This window comes from Salvelinus namaycush, chromosome 26 (genome assembly GCF_016432855.1).
Source record: "Salvelinus namaycush isolate Seneca chromosome 26, SaNama_1.0, whole genome shotgun sequence".
In the NCBI taxonomy this organism is placed as follows: domain Eukaryota; kingdom Metazoa; phylum Chordata; class Actinopteri; order Salmoniformes; family Salmonidae; genus Salvelinus; species Salvelinus namaycush.
The window spans coordinates 30,368,516-30,389,947 of record NC_052332.1 but is presented as its reverse complement, the minus strand read 5'-3'; the positions used below and the strand labels follow the sequence as shown (position 1 = coordinate 30,389,947).

The following is a 21,432-nucleotide window of genomic DNA, read 5'->3' as shown; positions in this document are numbered from 1 at the left end:
CAGATGATCCATTATATTGGCCAGATACTCCATTGGCCGCTCTAACAATAAATACATTTAAGGCAGTCTGGTTGAGGCAAGGCCAGGTGGGACCATTCTAGCCAATGAGAGGGCAGATATGAGTGTGATAACAGGCACTACTCTGATATAAAGTGTTTTTGTCTCTCATAGTTCCCAGGATGTCACATGTCCTACTTATACCAGTACAGTTGTAACAACCTAAGCATTCCGAAACTTATATTCGAGCAAATAACCCATTACATTTTTTGTTAACTAAATTTGACACGCACTCATTGGTAAGCGAGAAGACAGATTTTAGGCCCAGTTATCCCTCTCGCTTCGCCTTTTCCTCTCTGACCAAACAGAACTCAGGTGAGCTAATTTATAGCCTGCGGTCCAAACACTTAAAAGACACACCCTCGTCCACTTACCCTCGCCTTATGCCCTTGGGGGAATCCCCGTTTTTAGTTGGCTTTGCGAGTGTACAATTATGTTCACTCCGGGGCCTGAAACTCTCCATTAATTCAAATCGCGACTTTTGTACATCCGCTAAGACATACAAGTGTAAGTAAAAACGAATGCAAGTAAGTTAGAAATTGTGCTACTAATGCACATGACAGCACAAACACCTCTCTTAAAAGAGAATATGTTTTTGTTTGGTTATCTTTTGGAAATTGTAGAAATAAAACATTTTCCTTCAGCAAGTTCCAGCCAAGGGTGGTCCATTTAAAAGTAATTCCTTCCTCCCTCCCCCATCGCCCTGCAAGTGTATACTCGTCAGACGTCATGTTACGTCATCAGAAGTGTCCACTTAATTTGAGGGAATATGGTGTCTTTTAAGTGTTTGGACAGCAACCATAGATTTGAGGTCCAGCCTCTGACCAGGTGGTCGTTATGGAACGGTCATGTGACCTTGTTAGAGGTGTTAGGCGACCAATGACTGGCGGGATGGTCCAATGTGGGGAGGAATTTGGGATTTTGATTGGTTTCCAGTCCATGGTATCCAAAACGCCTCCGTCTGTAATCTCGGTTAACCCAGAAGTAAAATCTCGAGTAATTTGGTCAACTACACGCATAATCTGCCCACAGGAGACTACTCCGTATGTAATCATTCTTATATTGATGGATCGTATATTTACATCCTTATCTCAACTGTAGTAGTGAAATTAGTTCCGCAGTGACTGTGGGAGCTGCCATATCAGTTGTCCAGATGGGGGCGCACGGGATCTGAGTAAAGCGCATTGTGAGCACAGACAGACGCGGGGAGGAGAGGACTTTATGAGGGGTTGCACCACAACTTGCTGTAGTCGATTCTGAACTTTCGGATCTGATCGTGCTTGAGGACCCTGTCGCAGCTTTTCTTTTCTCCTCAATTTCAACACGCGTGGATCCAAGTCAACTTAATATGAAAAAATGTCGATAAATGAAGTGTACGTTTTCCGACCGTTCAAATTGATTGCTTTACTTTGTGTATTTCTGGCATTGTGTCTGGACATCGTAGCGTTATTGAGCCCCGCTTGGGTAACGGCAGAGCGTTTTTCTTTGTCGCTATGGGAATCATGCACTGAAACAGAGGCTGGCTGGAGATGCCTTTCCACCCTCACATCTGGTAAAAAGCGATTAACGTTTTTTTCCTAAAATTATTCTGTATCTTGATGTAAATCACGCCTTTCAAGTGGTTTTCTGTCCAGATGAAAAGGGGTCCCCATAATTAGTTATAATCCTTTGACTCCCAAAATCGTGGGGAAGTAGGCCTTTGTTGGCATAGCATGATTTGGGACTATAGGAACCCAAACATTGTGATATTGGCCTTTAAAAAATATATATTATTTCCCATCATCTGTTGTAAAACACGTTATAGAACCTGGCTATAAAGCCTGCCTTCATGCTGTGGCATGGACACTGGGGGTCATCTGTTGTAAAACACGTTATAGAACCTGGCTATAAAGCCTGCCTTCATGCTGTGGCATGGACACTGGGGGTCATCTGGTGCAGTTTATTTATTTCACCTTTTATTTGACCAGGAAAAGCCCACTGAGACCCAGAGTCTCTTTTTCAGTTGTTTCTCTTTATCAAAGTTCTAGCATAGGCTATACAATGTTTAGTCTATACACATGAACAGACTGGCCCAGATGGATAGAAGAACAATGCATGAATCAATCTGATTATAGTGAGAGAAATGTCTGGAATTTACGGTGAATTTCTATGTACATCATGGATGAAGAGATCAAACAATGGACCATTGTTAGTGTACTGTAATCGCTCTCGGTCCGGCTCCACATATGCGTGTCAACTGTAACATTTGCGTTCCAGGCCAGTGGTAATATTTTGCTCTCTGCCCTGTCAGTCAGAGCGCGCCAATATAGCGGAGATTCGCCACCTATGTGAGTAATTCTCGAGATACAAGTAGCTGTTTAGGTCTATCGGTTCTCTTTTCGTGTCCTCACTGGTTTTTTGATCTTGCAATTTAAAGTTTTCTTTCTCAGCTGAGAGTTGTCCCTATGACGTGATGTGCCATCTGGGTGCTCCACTGGCCTTTGTAAGCTTTGTGAATGCAGGTGGGTGTGTTCCACCTATTGTTGCTCCACTGGTGTAGGCCACTCTCTTTTTGTGAATGTCTCTCTCCCCCTCACTCTCTTTGAATGGGGGGTGGGGATTGAGGGTCCTTGGTTATGGACTGAAAGCATTATCATAGATAGATTTCACAGTTTGTTTTAAGGAGACAGAGTTCTCACACATTCCTACAGGGTTCAAGACACATTTAAGGGAGAAAAAAATCTTTCCTTTGGCCATAAAAATGTTTGAGAATGTGTTCTATCTATTTATGGCAACAACATGTTATCATATTGCACTACTGAAACCTATTGTTGGTCTCTTTCAATATCCCATGCTCCTTCCTAACAAGAGTTTCTTCCTTCTTCCCTACTGCTTCTCAGTATCTCAGTAGCTGTTTTGGCTGAACCTCCAAGCAGAGTAGAATGTGCTGTTTGTTTTACCTGCAGGGAGAGCATTAGTGATGACTACTGCCACTGCAGCCAGCTTTATGACTCTAGCACAGAGCAGAGAGGCTGGCAGGCAGTGGAGACTGAGACAGACACCAGATGGGTGCTGTGCTCAGGCGAGGCAGGTTAACCCTGACTGTCTCCTCTGTGCCCAGCCAGCGACACCCTCCCTCTCCCAACCCAGCTTGATGGTCCGTCTCTGTCAGAAAAACACCTGTCATTCTCCTGCCAGAGCCTCCTGCTATCCCCACCTCAGAGGTTTGTCTGGACAGACTGTGTCGTCAATGGAATGGTCTCTGTATTGTTCCTCTGGTCCATCCTGGTGTTGTGGTTGGTTCTAAGTCCAGCTCGTTTGAGTAGGGGTGAAATGAGGAACAATCATCATCCATCCCCAGTGGGTCTGCGAAGGCCTCTCATCTCACACAGCTTGATGAGGTGGAGCAGAGGGGGAATTATGAGCTGCTGTGATGGATCTCCTCCCTTCTGTTGTTGTGGTGGAATGTGGAGAGTGGGGGGGGGGGGGGGGGGGGGGGGGGGGGGGGAGTGAATGTGAGGTGGGCCCTGAGAGATGAGCTTGTCCCTGGGCAGTGAGAGAGAACGCCTGCCTGGCGGAGCGCATTAGGACAAGAGCATCAGGGTTGTGGGGTTAACATTACAGGAGACAAAGGAGTAAATGGCCTGGGGGGAGTAAATGGCCTGGGGGGGCAGAGAGAGACATGACAGAGGACAGACAGAGCCCATTAGCTGCCTCGAGTGGAGCTTCTCACAGTTCTCTGAGATGAGCCAGCCAACCGAGACGCAACAGACCTGAGGGAGAACTGAACAGTCAGCAGGATTTTGGAGCACTGTATGTAGCTCCCTCCAGTAACCACGAGCACAACCGTTCCTTGATTTTAACTGGCGGCTTTATTCTGTAGATTTAGTCAGAATTATCACCTTCCGTGAGAACTATAAAGTAAATGAAAAATACAGTTAAGCATACTCTTACAACCTTATCTTACGAGTGACTTATTAGCTTGGTATAACTCTGAAGTGCTTACATACATAAACAGTTTAGCCGGCGCTATAACAGTATTAGATTAAACACATGAATAAAGGAAAAATACCTCATTGGCTGCTTATTACAGAAGGGAGGAAATCAAACTTCACACTTATTATTCCTGGCATGAATTCACGCTTCATCCTTAATTATTATAACGTTACCATCCTAACATATACGCTTCAAACTTTATGAACTACACCCGATGACATGAAAACTTAGCTAACACAGCGCGGGATTGCCTTCCCTCCAAAAGTGTGTTGCTACAATAAGAATCCCCGTTACAACAGTTATTAGCTACGTAGTTCCGCTTGTCTTATCATTTCCCCGCACAGCGGACACGTAAACAATTCAAACACAAAACAACAACATAACCTGTAAGTCTAACTGTCAGTTACACAATTCAAACACAAAACAACGACATAACCTGTAAGTCTAACTGTCAGTTACACTGTACCTCAGCACTTTCTGCACAGCCAGAACCTGGACAGAGGAGAGGCAGTGGCAGATGGGATGGAGGATATGGGAGAACCTTTTTGGCACATAGTCAAGTGAACATGTTTGAAGTAGCTGTATGAGTTAAACTCCCTGTTCACTGTCTGCTAACACTGACGAGGGGGAGCTGTGTGTGTTGGGGGATTTTAATATCTTTCTTGACCACAAACACACGTGTTTTGCGTTGTAACGAGCAGTAGGTTATTTGTTTCCTGCTTGTCTGTCATCACTGATCTTAGTTAATGGGGGATTCAACTCCACCATTGTCTGATTTCAGTGAGTGACTAGAGTAGGGTACACTGTGAATCGATGGCGATGGTTGTCTGGAACGTGCGTGTCGGTAACATGTCTCCTCCTCCTGCAGACTGGCAGATCGCCACTCTGGTGCTGCTGCTGGCTGGTGCTGCGGTGACTCTGGTGACCTTCCTGGTGGCCCTCATCTCCCTGTGCCGGGGGACACACAGACGGCACTACCGCATGGTGGCCGTGTTCCTGTTCACTGCAGGTACATCCATCATGCTCCAACATAAACACCATACATGGACATACTGTACAACACTCTAGAATAATCCACAACACCATCACTTATATCTCTAATGTTTCCACTATATTCATTTAGGAGCAGGGGCCAACCGCTGTTAAATTCTTGCCACCACTGCAAAAAATATGATGTTCATTTTTAATATATATACAGTACCAGTCAAAAGTTTGGACACACCTACTTATTCCAGGGTTTTTCTTTATTTGTACTATTTTCTACATTGTAGAATAATACTGAAGAGATTAAAACTATGACATAACACATATGGAATCATGTAGAAACCAAAAATGTGTTAAACAAGTAGCCACGCTTTGCCTTAATGACAGCTTTGCACACTCTTGGCATTCTCTCAACCAACTTCATGAGGTAGTCACCTGGAATGCATTTCAATTAACAGGTGTGCCTTGTTAAAAGATAATTTGTGGAATTTATTTTCTTCTTAATGTGTTTGAGCCAATCAGTTGTGTTGTGACAAGGTAGGGGTGGTATACAGAAGATAGTCCTAGTTGGTAAAAGACCAAGTCCATATTATGGCAAGAACAGCTCAAATAAGGATTGCAAGAAATGTCACTCCATCATTACTTTAAGACATGAAGGTCAGTTAATGCAGAACATTTCTAAGAATTTTGAAAGTTTCTTCAAGTGCAGTCTCAAAAACCATCAAGCGCTATGATGAAACTGGCTCTCACTTCTCTGCTAAACAATTAATCAAATGGCCACCTGGACTATTTACATTGACCCCCCCCCCCCCCCCCCCCCCCCATTTTTACACTGCTGCTACTCAATGTTTATTATCTGTGACAAATAAGGTTTGATTTATTGAAGTGCATAGAGATAACATGTATTTTTCCCTGTTCCTGTTCCCAAATGGGCCATTCTAAATCTAAACAAATGTTACATATTAGTAAAGATGAGAGAATAGTCTGATGGGTGAAAATATGATCACTTGATGAGAGGACACACAGCATGTGCAGCCTGAGGCAAGGAACAGAGATCAAGCATTTTTTTTTTGACTTTCTCAAATCATCAATAGAATATAGCCCATATACATTTAGATTTCTAAGACATTCTAAGGTTTGTATCATTCACAACTAAAGTTGCCAAATAACTAAAAATCAAGGATATAGGACCTGTTTCAAATGATCACTTTTACGCTCCACATATCCACTTCATATTTGCACTCGCGCCGGAATGGGAAAATATCACTATTTCTTTCAGTGAAGTTCAATTCTATTTTTCTTATTATAAAATCATATAAAATAATGGCATGGGACATAAACATATCTTGTCGGGTAAATGAACAGCCTACAGCCTATGGCATGGAGCATAGCCAGATCTATGGCATGGAGCATAGCCAGATCTATGGCATGGCGTTTTGAAGCTGTTTGGCGGCTCACGGTGACCCAACGCCCTATTAAGACGCTTTATGTTGGTGTTTCCTTTATTTTGGCAGTTACCTTTATTTTCCCTTCACACCACAGTTGGTCTACATACACACAATATTACCATTTGAGAAAATGGTCACGTTTTTTGCACAAAGCTAAATAGACACTGACTGAGACTGAATGTGAGAATGAGGTAGTGATGTGTTAAAAGTACCAATCTGTCTGTTTAATTGATTAGCACACAGCTCAGACACTCATACGTACCCCACAAGACATGCCACCAGAGGTCTTTTAAAAGTCTCCAAGTCCAGAACAGTGGCTAGTAAAAGCACAGTACTATATAGCGCTAGGATGGAACTCTCTTCCACCTCAGGTAACTCAAGCTAGGAGTAAAATCTGATTTTTTAAAAAGCGATAAAACAACACTTCACGTCACAACGGGGACTCACACACACACACACACTCTAAAACATGCACTCTACACACACCCACACACTATTCTTAGTAATGTAGTATTGTAATACTGTAATGGAGAAATCTACATTAATATAATGCACAGTGTTTTGTTTGATGTCATGTTTTATCTCTGTTTGGACCTCAGGACAGGAAGAGTAGCTGCTGCCTTGGCAACAGCTAATGTGAATCCTAATAAAATACTAAATACTAAAGTGTGGAGAAGGAGAGGGTGGGGAGGGGAGTTGGGTTTGAGCTAACTCTTTCTGTGGTGAGGGAGCTGTTGTGAGACCCAGAAAGCAGGCTGCTGTGTGCCAAGAAAAAGCAGCCACAGAATTTGCACAGTTACCAATGAAGAGAGGAATGTATTCCCTCCCCATAGCTCGCTCTATCTTTCTCTCTCTCTCTCTCTTTCTCTTTTTCTCTTTCTCTCTTTTTCTCTCTCTCTCTTCTCTCTGCCTGCTCTTTTCCTTTTCAGGCTCAGTGAAACACAATAAATAGTCCTGGAATGACAGTGCAGAGGAGCACTCAACTCATAGTCATAGTTCAAAAAACAAATTTCACAATACTTTGTATTTTTCTTGTGTGAACTGTACTGTTGCAAATTAACAGCTGCATATTACAACCAATACATCACCATATAAAACATTCACAGAGGGGACAAGCATAGTAGACTAGGGCTCCTGAGTGGCGCAGTGGTCTAGAGGCGTCACTAGAGACCCTGGTTCAATTCCAGGCTGTATCACAACCGGCCGTGATTGCGAGTCCCATAGGGCGGCGCACAATTGGCCTAGCATCGTCCGGGTTAGGGTTTGGCCGGGGGTAGGCCTTCATTGTAAAGTAAGAATTTGTTCTTAGCTGACTTGCCAAGTTAAATAAAGGTTAAAATATAAGAAAGCAATATTAAAACACACATTGTTTTTGTTGTTTCTAATAATGAAAAACAAAAGGTGTGTCTGTGTGTTGTATGTGATGTCAGGAATAGAGCGGTGTACAGTGCAGTCAGTACATCTTGTGGTTTGAAAACAATGATGAAGCAGAGACCACAGCCTTACTTGGGTGGTGCTCATTACAACTTTCCCCAATATAAAACGTGTTTATATAACAGACATGCATCCTGCTATGCCATTTATGTCAAATGCTAACATACCCTTACTCCTACTTCCTGTACTTTCTCTTCTTAGGCCTCAACACATATCTTTTCTAAGTGTTCTGTTTGGGAAGTGTTCTGCAAGTCCATTGGGACAGGTGTAAGGATGGATACAGCCAACCATTGGTTCCATCACAAGGTTACTTAAGCACGCTCTTGGAAAAACCTAAACAGCATGAAAGCCTGCAGTACTGTAGGAACAGTATGTAGTGGGGTAGATATGATGTCTGAGGCTTTTGCTGTTTGTCATTTGCTGAGAAATGTGTAAGAGGCAGTGCTTTCAGGCCTGGTGAGGATAAAGGTCTCCTTATGGCAGGAAAGCCCCCAGTCACAGGAGGGAGGCGGAGGGAGGGGGGAGAAGGAGGGGAAGAGAGCCCTCCGTCACAGGGGAGAGGGAGAGAGCCCTCCGTCACAGGGGAGAGGGAGAGAGCCCTCCGTCACGGGAGAGAGGGGGGAGAGGGAGAGAGACCTCCGTCGCGGGAGAGAGGGGGGAGAGAGCCCTCCGTCACGGGAGAGGGAGAGAGCCCTCCGTCACGGGAGAGAGAGGGGGAGGGAGAGAGACCTCCGTCACGGGAGAGAGCCCTCCATCACGGGAGAGGGGGGGAGAGGGTGAAAGCCAGCAGTCACGGGAGAGGGGGGGTAAAGGGAGAGAGCACTCCCTGATGGGAGTGAGCTCTCAGTCACGGGAGGGAGGGGGAGAGATGGGAGGGAGGGGAAGCGAGGGAAGGGGAGAGAGTGGTACATTTCCCAACCTTTCCCCTAGTCAGAGAAAAGCTTGGAGTCAATAGAGTTGTGCCTAACTGCTGGCCAGAGTTACAGCCCCAGCCCAGCCGCTTCAGTCTGGCCTCCCTCAACAGAGTCATGTTCCTTGGCTTATGTCTCAGCCTACCCCCCTCTCCATCTCCTCCTCTCCTCCAGGCCCCGCCGCCTTGTACAGCAGGAAGGAAATAGGTGGTCTCACTAAATTACACAATGTCCTCGCTCTGAGTCCAGTACTCACACGTGTATACACACACACGTATACACACACACGTATACACACACACACACACACACACACGTATACACACACTCACACGTATACACTCACTCACACGTATTCACACTCACTCACACGTATTCACACTCACTCACACGTATACACACTCACAAGGAACAGTAGTTAACATGTCTAGAGGGCCCACAGTGTGGTATTTCTCTCTTAACTAGGCGCCCTACTGTTTGACTCTAAAAGTAGGAAGAACACACATGCGTGATCGCACACACACGTATAAGCAGACATGTACACGCACGCACACACACACACACACACACACACACGCACACACACAGCTTCCTGCTCTTAAAATTATTTATTAAGAATGAGTTGACTCAGAATGTGAGGAATGTGATGTGAGGGATGAGTTTACACAATGTGACCAAAGGGAGCCAAAGTGAATCATAACTTTAACAGTTGTAGCGTTATTAGATCAAAGTTCAATCGGCTAACACTGGTGACTATTCCACAGGATGTACAGAACAGACACTCACTGAGCCTCATAACAATCTGACAACTGTGTGGCAACTACTGTGTTAAACCTTTCCTGCTCCGCAAGTTGCACCGAACAATGTTAACACATGATGTCCATAATGAAAGTTGTTTCGCTATAGGGATATTTCAGTGTGACGCGTCAGGTTTTCTATTATGTCCTCTGCCACTACAGTCTATAGATAAGTTTGTGGGCATATGCACATCTTTAAAAACATAAAGAATACTAGTAAAGAACAAGAAGGCCTGCACACTGTTAAAGCTCCCAATTCACCTCTGTGTTGACAACGTTTCCATCCCAAACAGATCTTTGTCAGGTCAAACGTTGTCAATGAAGCGGTGAATTGGGATCTTTGTCAGGTCAAACGTTGTCAATGAAGCGGTGAATTGGGATCTTTGTCAGGTCAAACGTTGTCAATGAAGCGGTGAATTGGGATCTTTGTCAGGTCAAACGTTGTCAATGAAGCGGTGAATTGGGATCTTTGTCAGGTCAAACGTTGTCAATGAAGCGGTGAATTGGGATCTTTGTCAGGTCAAACGTTGTCAATGAAGCGGTGAATTGGGATCTTTGTCAGGTCAAACGTTGTCAATGAAGCGGTGAATTGGGATCTTTGTCAGGTCAAACGTTGTCAATGAAGCGGTGAATTGGGATCTTTGTCAGGTCAAACGTTGTCAATGAAGCGGTGAATTGGGATCTTTGTCAGGTCAAACGTTGTCAATGAAGCGGTGAATTGGGATCTTTGTCAGGTCAAACGTTGTCAATGAAGCGGTGAATTGGGATCTTTGTCAGGTCAAACGTTGTCAATGAAGCGGTGAATTGGGATCTTTGTCAGGTCAAACGTTGTCAATGAAGCGGTGAATTGGGATCTTTGTCAGGTCAAACGTTGTCAATGAAGCGGTGAATTGGGATCTTTGTCAGGTCAAACGTTGTCAATGAAGCGGTGAATTGGGAGCTTTAACAGTGTTGTTTACTCTGCCACTACAGACTCAATACAGTCCAGTGGAACTTTAAACACTGGTGGAACATTTGACTTTTCTCTGGAGTTGAGGATCATATGACAGTATTATGCCTACATAGAGCTAGTTATAGTACACGTGTCAGATCTTACACTGAACAAAAATATATTCGTGTTGGTCCCATGTTTCATCAGCTGAAATAAAAGATCACAACATTTTTCCATAGGCACAAAGAGCTTATTTCTCTAAAATGTTGTTCACAAATTTCTTTACATCCCTGTTAGTGAGCATTTCTACTTTGCCAAGATAATCCATCCACCTGACAGGTGTGGTATTATCAAGAAGCTAATTAAACAACATGGTCATAAAACACAATGCCACAAGATGTCTCAGGTTGAGGGAGTGTGTTATTGGCATGCTGACTGCAGGAACGTCCACCAGAGCTGCTGCCAGAGAACTTAATGTTAATTTCTCTACCATAAACTGCCTCCAACGTCTTTTTAGAGAATTTGGCAGTACGTCCAACCGGCCTCACAACCGCTGACCATGCCAACCCAGGACCTCCACATCTGGCTTCTTCACCTGCGGTATCGTCTGAGACCAGAAATCCCGGACAGCTGATGAATCAGTGGGTTTGCACAACCAAAGAGTTTCTGCACAAACTGTCAGAATTCGTCACAGGGAAGCCCACCTGTGTGCTCGTCATCCTCACCAGGGTCTTGACCTGACTGCAGTTCTGCGGCATAACTGACTTCAGTGGGCAAATGCTCACCTTCAATGGCCACTGACACGCTGTAGAAGTGTGATCTTCACAGATGAATCCTGGTTTCAGCTGTACCGGTCAGATGGCAGACAGCGTGTGTGGCGTCGTGTGGGCGAGCAGTTTGCTGATGTCAGTGTTGTGAACAGAGTGTCCCATGGTGGCGGTGGGGTTATGGTATGGGCAGGCATAAGCTACTGACAATCATCACAATTGCATTTTATCGAGGGCAATTTGAATGCACAGATATACCAGGACGAGATGCTAAGGCCCATTGTCGTGCCATTCATATTCCGCCATCACCGTTTCAGCATGATAATGCACGGCCCCATGTCACAAGGATCTGTACACAATTCCTGGAAACAAAAAATGTCCCAGTGCTTCCCTGGCCTGCATACTCACCAGACATGTCACCCATTGAGCATGTTTGGGATGCTCTGGGTTGACGTGTACAACAGAGTGTTCCAGTTCCTGCCAATATCCAGCAACTTCGCACTGCCATTGAAGAGGAGTGGGACAACATTCAACAGGCCACAATCAACATCCTGATAAACTCTATGTGAAGGAGATGTGTCGCGCTGCATGAGGCAAATGGTGGTCACACCACATACTGACTGGTTTTCTAATCCACACCACTACCTTTTTTTAAAGATATCTGTGACCAACAGATGCATATCTGTAGTCCCAGTCATGTGAAATCCATAGATTAGGGCCAAAGGAATTTATTTCAATTGACTGATTTTGTTATATGAGCTGTAACATAATTGTTGCATGTTGGCATTTATATTTTTCATTGTAATTTGATCTTTCTTTTTTTTTGCTGATAGTTTTAAAGGTGAGCGTATTGCACTTTTCATGTAGCCTCATTTTTCCACATAATAGCATAACCACCGATCGAGCAACATTATGGACTATTATGCCGTAGGATTATTTTGCTACGACAATACTGGTCAAATTTTAAGATCCAGTATCTGTAGGCCTTTACCTAAATACTTCAGTACAGCGTGTAAAATACTGGACCAGAATTGTTTAATACAATGGCCTGTATTCATAAAGCGTCTGAGAGTAGGAGTTCTGATCTAGGATCAGGTGCCTGCTGTCCATATAAACCTATTAATTTTGACCTGAAAGGCAAAACTGATTTTAGATCAGCACTCGTCTGAGTTGCTTTGTGAATACGGGCCAATGAGCCTATATTTAGGCTGTGGTCAATAAAGCCCAAGAATGTTATGCCACAACCATAGAGTATAACATATGGTAGAGTACTGCTCAGAGTCAACCGAAGGAGGATGCATTAGAACGTTACAAGAGAACTAGAGATTGGATACAGGATGTTGTTTGTTTACTGTGTGGTGAAGTATGGGCCAGTGTGTTGTGCTGCAGTAATGAGTCTGGTGGGTGGGTTGTGCATGGTAGGGCGGTGGTATATGTTTCATGATTATCCACTCATGGTGTGATTGTGATAACGTACAGAAACCTCACAATCAAGTGCTGACCGTATTACCTCCCCAGAGAATTCTCTTCGGTTATAGTCACAGCTGTGTATATTCCCCCTCAAGCCGATACCATGACGACCCTCATGGAACTACACTGGACTTTGTGCAAACTGGAAACCACATATTCTGAGGCTGCATTTTATTGTAGCTGGGGATTTTAACAAAGCAAATTTGAAGAAAACGCTACCGAAGTTCTATCAACACATTGGCTTTAGTACTCACGCTGGGAAAACACTCGACCACTGCTATTCTCTCTTCCAGGATGCCTACAAGCCCTTCCCCCGACCTCCCTTCGGGCAAATCAGATCACAACTCCATTTTGCTCCTCCCTTCCTATAGGCAGAAACTCAAACAGGAAGTACCCGTGCTAAGGTCTATTCAATACTCATCTGACCAATCGGAATCCATGCTTCAAGATTGTTTTGATCACGTGGACTGGGATATGTTCCGGGTAGCCTCTGAGAATAACATTGACGTATACACGGACACGGTGACTGAGTTAATCAGAAAGTGTATAGAGGATGTTGTTCCCACTGTGACTATTAAAACCTACCCAAACCAGAAACCGTGGATAGATGGCAGCATTTGCGCTTAACCATGGTAAGGTGACTGGGAATATGGTTGAATACAGTGTAGTTATTCCCTCCGCAAGGCAATCACACAGTGCCATCGACGTGGCCCACTCCCAAGGAATGTTGGCTCTTGTTCTCCGTGGCCGACGTGAGTAAGACATTTTATGCGTGTTAACCCTCACAAGGCTGCCGTTCCAGACGGCATCCCTAGCCGCGTCCTCAGAGCATGCGCTGACCAGTTGGCTGGAGTGTTTACGGACATACTCAATCTCTCCCTATCCCAGTCTGCTGTCCCCACTTACTTCAAGATGTCCACAATTGTTCCTGTACCCAAGAAAGCAAAGGTAACTAAATGACAATCACCCCGTAGCACTCACTTCTGTCATCATGAAGTGCTTTGACAGGCTAGTTAAAGATCATATCACCTCTACCTTACCTGACACCCGAGACCCACTTCAATTTGCTTACCGCCCCAATAGATCCACATACAATGCAATCGCCATTGCACTGGACACTGCCCTATCCCATCTGGACAAGAGGAATACCTATGTAAGAATGCTGATCATTGACTGTAGCTCAGCCTTCAACACCATAGTACCCTCCAAGCTCATCATCAAGCTCTTGGCCCTGTGCATCTGGGGTCCACCCCTCCAACTCAATCATCAAGTTTGCAGACAACACAACCATAGTAGGCCTGATTACCAACCATGGCAAGACAGCCTACAGAGAGGACATGAGGGGCTGGCGGAGTGGTGCCAGGAAAATAACCTCTCCCTCAACGGCAACAAAACGAAGGGGCTGATCATGGACTTCAGGAAACAGCAGAGGGAGCACGCCCTTATCCACATCAACGGGACCGCAACAGCGCCTCTTCAACCTCAGGAGGCTGAAGAAATTTGGCTTGGCCCCTAAGAACCTCACAAACTTTTACAGATGCACAATTGAGAGCATCCTGTCGGGCTGTATCACCAGCTGGTACGGTAACTGCACCGCCCGCAACCGCAGGGCTCTCCAGAGGGTGGTGCAGTCCGCCCAACGCATCACCGGGGGCACACTGCCTGCCCTCTAGGACACCTACAGCACCTGATGTCACAGGAAGGCCATAAAGATCATCAAGGACAATAACCACCCGAGCCACGGCCTGTTCACCCTGCTATCATCCAGAAGGAGAGGTCAGTACAGGTGCATCAAAGCTGGGACCGAGATACTGAAAAACAGCTTCTATCTCAAGGCCATCAGACTGTTAAATAACCATCACTAGCTGGCTACCACCCGGTTACTGAAACCTGTACCTTAAATGCTGCTGCCCTATATACATAGACATGGAATCACTGGGCACTTTAATAATGTTTACATACTGCTTCACTCATTTCATATGTATATACTGTATTCTATTCTACTGTATTTTAGTCAATGCCACGCCGATATATTTCTTAATTCCATTATTTTACATTTTGATTTGTGTGTATTGTTGTTAGATATTACTGAACTGTTGGAGCTAGAAACACAAGCATTTCGCTACACCAGCAATAACATCTGCTAAATATGTGTATGTGACCAATAAAATTGGATTTGATTTGATTAGTTGGCTGCAGGCTGCAGTAATGAGCCCGGTGGGTGTGTTGTGCCTGGTAGTTGGCTGCAGTAATGAGCCCGGTGCGTGTGTTGTGCCTGGTAGTTGGCTGCAGTAATGAGCCCGGTGGGTGTGTTGTGCCTGGTAGTTGGCTGCAGTAATGAGCCCGGTGCGTGTGTTGTGCCTGGTAGTTGGCTGCAGTAATGAGCCCGGTGCGTGTGTTGTGCCTGGTAGTTGGCTGCAGTAATGAGCCCGGTGGGTGTGTTGTGCCTGGTAGTTGGCTGCAGTAATGAGCCCGGTGGGTGTGTTGTGCCTGGTAGTTGACTGCAGTAATGAGCCCGGTGGGTGTGTTGTGCCTGGTAGTTGGCTGCAGGCTGCAGTAATGAGCCAGGTGGGTCTGTTGTGCCTGGTAGTTGGCTGCAGGCTACAGTAATGAACCAGGTGGGTCTGTTGTGCCTGGTAGTTGGCTGCAGGCTGCAGTAATGAGCCAGGTGGGTCTGTTGTGCCTGGTAGTTGGCTGCAGGCTACAGTAATGAGCCCGGTGGGTCTGTTGTGCCTGGTAGTTGGCTGCAGTAATGAGCCCGGTGGGTCTGTTGTGCCTGGTAGTTGGCTGCAGGCTGCAGTAATGAGCCAGGTGGGTCTGTTGTGCCTGGTAGTTGGCTGCAGGCTGCAGTAATGAGCCAGGTGGGTCTGTTGTGCCTGGTAGTTGGCTGCAGGCTGCAGTAATGAGCCAGGTGGGTCTGTTGTGCCTGGTAGTTGGCTGCAGGCTACAGTAATGAGCAGCTGTTGGGCCTCTGAGGGTAGGAGCAGACAGAGTGTGATAGGACCCGTGGAGGAGGAACAGGGTTTATAGAGTGTAGTGGACGCTGGGTAATGGTTGGGTTGTGATATCTATCTACCACCCTTTTCCTGGCCTTGGCTTTTGTTTTCTCTCTGACTCACACACAGCTCCAGTTTCCCATCAGCAGCCTTGGCATCAATGGTTCTCTACCTGCACACAGGTAGCCATTCATTCATACAACAAAGAGCCTTGTCAGGCAAGCAGAAGTGATGATGGCTATCTGGTGATGTTCCCTTTTACCATCTCACATAGTATACAGAGATAGTAGACATACGTACATTGTCTAATTGCTAAAATGTTAACTCACAGAAAGATGTAAATATGTTATCTGTTTTTTTCCCCCTTTCTTTCAGTGGTCCTTCAGGCCTGTGCACTGGTCCTCTACCCAATCAAGTTCATTGATGGAACTGTCCTCCAGACCTACCATGAGTTCAACTGGGGCTACGGACTGGGCTGGGGAGGCACCATCTTCATGCTAGGGGGAGGCATCCTCTTCTGCCTCCGGACGGACATGTACGAGGACGCTATGTACTGAATCCTCTCTCTCTCTCCTACTCTCTATATCGCTCTCTTGTTCTTTCTGTCACACACACAAACAAATATTGACATCCACTCTCTTGTGCGACAACACACCCACACAACACACCCACACAAACACATCCTTCCTCTGCCCACATAGACAAGCTTCGACACCTACATACAGTACATCTCTGTTATTTATAGACAGCGTGTGAGGGCTCCTGGCTCTGGCTGATCAGCAGGAGAGATGAAGTCGGAGGAGCAGCTGTGTGGAGAGAATGTCTGCCTGTCCCCAGTGGGGTGCCAGAGACCCTCACCACGGTCAGACAGACAGCCATGATGTTAAATCACAGAAATGGTTTTGGACAGACGGGCCACTCGACCTATGAACTTTTCTACAGCGCATCCCATGAATCTCCATTTGTAGAGCAACAAGAAAGTAGATTCTCTGAGCCCTACCCTCTGGGCTGAGGTGTTTATATAGGGGATTGTTACAGTATATGGGCCATCCCACCAATTCGGTGCCTTTTGAAAAAAATTACTTTTGATTTCACATTTTAACATTCTGTCATAAAGAGCAAATGTTCAACTTAATAAAAGTTTTCCCATCTCAAAATAAATAAAAAAGACAATAGAAAGTGCCTATTAAGTGCCAAATAAAGTAACAGGGTTGACAATTTAATCTTAAATCAGCCATGGATCCTGTTTTGACTTGGGAATGGAAGCTTGTTGTTTGCAACAGGGAGTGGCAATTGAATGCAAGCTTCACCAAAAATGTTTAATTGTTTAAACATTTCTAGTATATCTATCTATGGGTAACAGGGTTGATGTGTTGTGCTCGACCCCTCACTTTCCACGACGACACCAGAAAATGTCCAATAGGAGTAGAGCCAGCTCACCTGCTTTTACACTATGATTTGACTATTAATTACTAATGACTACTAATTTTCAGAAATAATTTTGTCAAAGCAACTTCATAACTAGGGCTTTACAATGATGGTGAAAACGTACAGAATTTTCGGGTTAAGTGGGTTAAAATATTACAAGTCACAGAGGGTGCATGGAGGGACATGTCAAAATACACAATTTGGGCTCTTTAGCAAGTCTTTATTCATATAAAAAATGTGATTTATAGAATTCTCCATGTGGTCTATATTCATTTAATATAAAAGTATTTTAATATGTAATAATGTTTATTTAAAATAGCAAATGGATGCAAAAGGCACTCTTAGTGGAACGACCCATATATTCTTTTTTCTTTTGTGTATTTTTTTGTGATGACGACAACTAATATTGTTAATGTATTGATGGTATCATTTATCTTGCTATCTATTCTCCCACAGGAAGATATATATTTTATGTATTGCTGTTTCATAATTGCAGTTTCTGAACACTGAGAAGTTAAAATGGGTGAATCCCAAAACATGCCTGGTTTTCAAACTCCTCCTGACATTTGTAGTGTAAAATAAACAGTACTGATATATATGCAATAATGACCAAACGCTTCTCATTTGTTTTAAATTATTACAGCAGTCTTAAGCGTTTGCTCTAGATTATGTCAAATGCTTTGCAAATTGATTTGGTGGTCTGAACATTTGCACAACTATGAAGAGTGAAAGTCATGTGAACATTCATAACATAGTCTTTGAACAGTATAGTTCCAGTCATAACTCTGGCCCAGAAATACCCCGTGAAAACTATGGCAGGAATGTACCACTGAGGAGAAAGGTAAATGATCGGTACCTCGCTTTGGAGGAAGCGGCATGGCAGGGAGCCACTTGCAAACTCTTACATGTCTGCACCATTCTATCATGACCCAGGACACAAGGACCTCGCAGGCCAGAACGAAACAGCCGCAGCAGGGCAAGTATCGTTGTCATTACCAGTGTGACTGCTTGCGGCTAAATGGGACGTGGGAATGAGACTCCTGGGCTGGAGCGTAATGAGGTTCGGAGCTATTGGCTGGCAGGTTATTGATGGTCTCTCAGGGCTTCACACAGACACTAATAGTGGTTCCTGTCCACTAGATGAAAGTGGGGTCAAACAACAGTGGCAAAATAGTTCAGGACCCCACCATTTATTACATGCCTATTGTGCTATTAGAGTACTATTAGAGTGGTGCAGTATCATTATTGCCTATTTTGACATTTTGAATGTTCGGGACCTAATGAATATGTAAATATCAAACACGTCCCAAGCACGTCTCATTTGTGAAATTCTCATTTGACAGAATGTGGGTAGATTTGGGTATAACAAAACATTCAAGTTAAAGTCATTCTACTAGATTCAGTCCAACCCTCTTCCCTTTTCCTCCCTGCATTCCTTTAAACACTTGTAACTACTGTTCCATATAATCCCATTTCCTCCTGTATATTCCACAGAAGCTCAGGGTTAAATAAACAAGTCACTTAAAACAGCCCCCTGAACGGAGAGCTTGATTACGTGAAATCAAGCTATCCGTTCAGGGGCTGTTTTAAATGACCTGTTTATTAGTTCCTCAAAACAAACCATCAGGGTTGCTGTTCCCCCTCTGTGACTCCAGACTGTTTTCCCTGCAGGATGTGTTTTTAAGGCAGAGAGGGAAATGGAATGCACTGCCTGGGATTCTGTTTCAGTTCAGCCCATCTCATCTGGATTCAATTCCCTGGGATACTGAGGACTGTGATCAAATTTGCCTTGATATTTTTTGAAGAAAAACGATGGCTTTCTCAGCGAGGGAGGTCTTGTTGTGTCTGGGGTCCTAGCAGAGTTGCTGTGTGACTGACTGTGTGTTCAGTAGAGTAGGAACCAGAGGAGGTGCCCCCCAGTACTCAGCTGTTCCTCCTGAACCACTAACTCTCAGGTGTCAGGTGGAGAGTCAGCCCACCTGGTGCCTCCTTCCTGTGTCATGTGCTCACTCCTCTCCTCTCCCTGGCCAGCAGAGCACACATTGCAGCAGCTGGGACTCCCTGCCTTGAATGGGGTCATCCATCCTCAACACCATCTAACTATTTTTACTGCATCAGTGATAAAAGGGCCCATTTTCCTGTGTGAGGATGCTCTTGTAGAATATGTCTTCCACGGCGTCGGCCTCTGTCCCCAAGCTGTCAGCAGCTTCTTATAGGAGTCTGGAAGGTGTTAGGTCAAATGGATCCTTAGCCTCTCTGATAGTTACTGAAGTGGCTGTTCTAGGGCCAAAGTTTATATTTTTTTATTATTTCTTTATTACTTTTGAAGAATTCATGGACTGCAGCTTGTTGGTTAGGGGGTCATGGTCACGTGGTGTGGTGTATTGGGTACATATACTCTACATGGGGGGGCTTCTATAGAATGACAGGTATGCAGCTGTGTTACACTAAGGTGTGTCCTCGGTTGTAACTGAGGAGTCTAAGTTATCTGTAGCTCATTACATATTGGGTTTGGTAGCAAAGGCATGGCCTTGTCTTTAGCCTGCATTTATTTGACCACGCATACACCCACTTATGAATAGACAATAAAAGTTTGCACAAACACTGTCAATTCAAAACCATAAACAACAAACCATAAACCGTATGGAGCTAAATTACATGTTTACTGCCACAATTGTTTTGTTTACTTTACAATCTCTCTCATTATGGTAGGTAGAGCATCCCACAGCATTGAGGTCATTGGAGCAATGATCCCGTTTCACAGTCTGACCACACCTGCACTATAAACACATCTCCTTCTCGACTTCTAGTGGACAAATATAACACTGCGATACTGCTGGGAAAAGGCACGGCCTCATTGGCCTGATAAAATAAGTTGTGTCATTCTTGAATTGCAGTGGCATTTGGGCATGCATTTTGGAAAAAATTTACTGAATTTTCTCGATTTGTATTTTATTTAAATGGATTTGAGTACATCTTCCCATTCTAAATCAACTAATATGGTCGTTTAATTACTTTAAATCATTTGTAACATTATGATAACATTGTACCACCAGTAGTAGTACTAACAATAATGTTGGTAACACCAATTATACACTTTAGGTAAATGAGGATTTTTTAAATGGAAGGCACAAATGTTCAAATCTAAGGTCATCAAACCTTTAAAAATAATTTACTAAAGCGATAAGATTCATAATTTTGCTCACAATGTTATTTCCCTTCATTTAAAAAAACAGGTTACACTTTTCATTTAACCACCAAATTATCAATTGAATCCTGAAATCTATGACAAATTAGATTTGATTAGCTAATAATTTTCTTAAACATAAACCTCTCCCCTAGTTTTCCACTGGAGGAAAAGGTCCTTGTATAACTTTGTAATACTGGAAGTGATTTTCAAGGCAGAAACTCCAATGATATACAACTGAGGGACACACATTATATAAAATAGGTATTCTAATAGCCTTCTTTGTTTTTATTGCTCTACCAGGTATTCCCAAACTACACCAAATCAAAACAGTCCATTTATATTTTCCAACGGGGCTATGCATTTGGGTGAGTTTTTTTTCTCGCCTGAGTAGCTTCGTTTCACTGGCAAAAATAAAATGAAACCATCTAGTGTTCAGCGAAATAACAATGTCAAATACAGGTAGCCTAGTCAAATAATTAACATCCAATCACATTAACCGTTACTCTCTCGCGGGAAACCTTCAGTCTTGCGCAGACATTTAGAAACGAAACATGACAATTTGAAAAATAAGCCACGGGAGTTTTTTGAGTGAGAATAAAGACGACTTTCGAGTAGTAAGACATCTATAAAAGCAACAGATACCATTAATAAGAAGGGTCTAGAAGTGTCTTATATGGTGAGTTACCGAGTGGCTAGGACAGGCAAGCCCCATACTATTGCGGACTTAATTCTTCCTGCTGCCTCGGATATGGCTCGGATAATGCTGGGGGAAAAGGCCCCAAAAACTATACAGACAATGTCTTCATCAAACAACACTGTTTCACGACGCATCAGTGACATGGCAGGAGATGTTTAGAAACAATTACTGCTTCGCATACAAGCCAGATGAGTCAACAGACGTGGCGGGCCTGGCACAGCTCCTGGTATATGTCTGTTACGTTTATGGGGGGTAAATTAAGGAAGACATCCTCTTCTGCAAACCACTGGACACCAGGACAACATGAGAGGATATTTTAAAGTACTGGACAGCTTTGTGACATCAAA

At 44.2% G+C, this 21,432-nt stretch overlaps 1 protein-coding gene across 2 annotated transcripts; it reads left to right on the top strand.

Annotated features, from left to right (window-relative positions):
- Positions 1-1,107: 1,107 nt before the first annotated feature.
- LOC120021595 (transmembrane protein 47-like) lies at positions 1,108-17,812 on the top strand. Of its 2 annotated transcripts, none has more exons than XM_038965396.1 (3): positions 1,108-1,430; positions 4,901-5,041; positions 16,146-16,967. In XM_038965396.1, the coding sequence occupies exons 1-3, from the start codon at positions 1,424-1,426 to the stop codon at positions 16,325-16,327; spliced, it is 330 nt and encodes a 109-aa protein (XP_038821324.1). In that variant the 5' UTR covers positions 1,108-1,423; the 3' UTR covers positions 16,328-16,967. The 2 variants fall into 2 exon arrangements, with proteins under 2 accessions (XP_038821324.1, XP_038821323.1); XM_038965395.1 differs by having other exon boundaries at positions 1,120-1,609; positions 16,146-17,812.
- Positions 17,813-21,432: the final 3,620 nt, after the last annotated feature.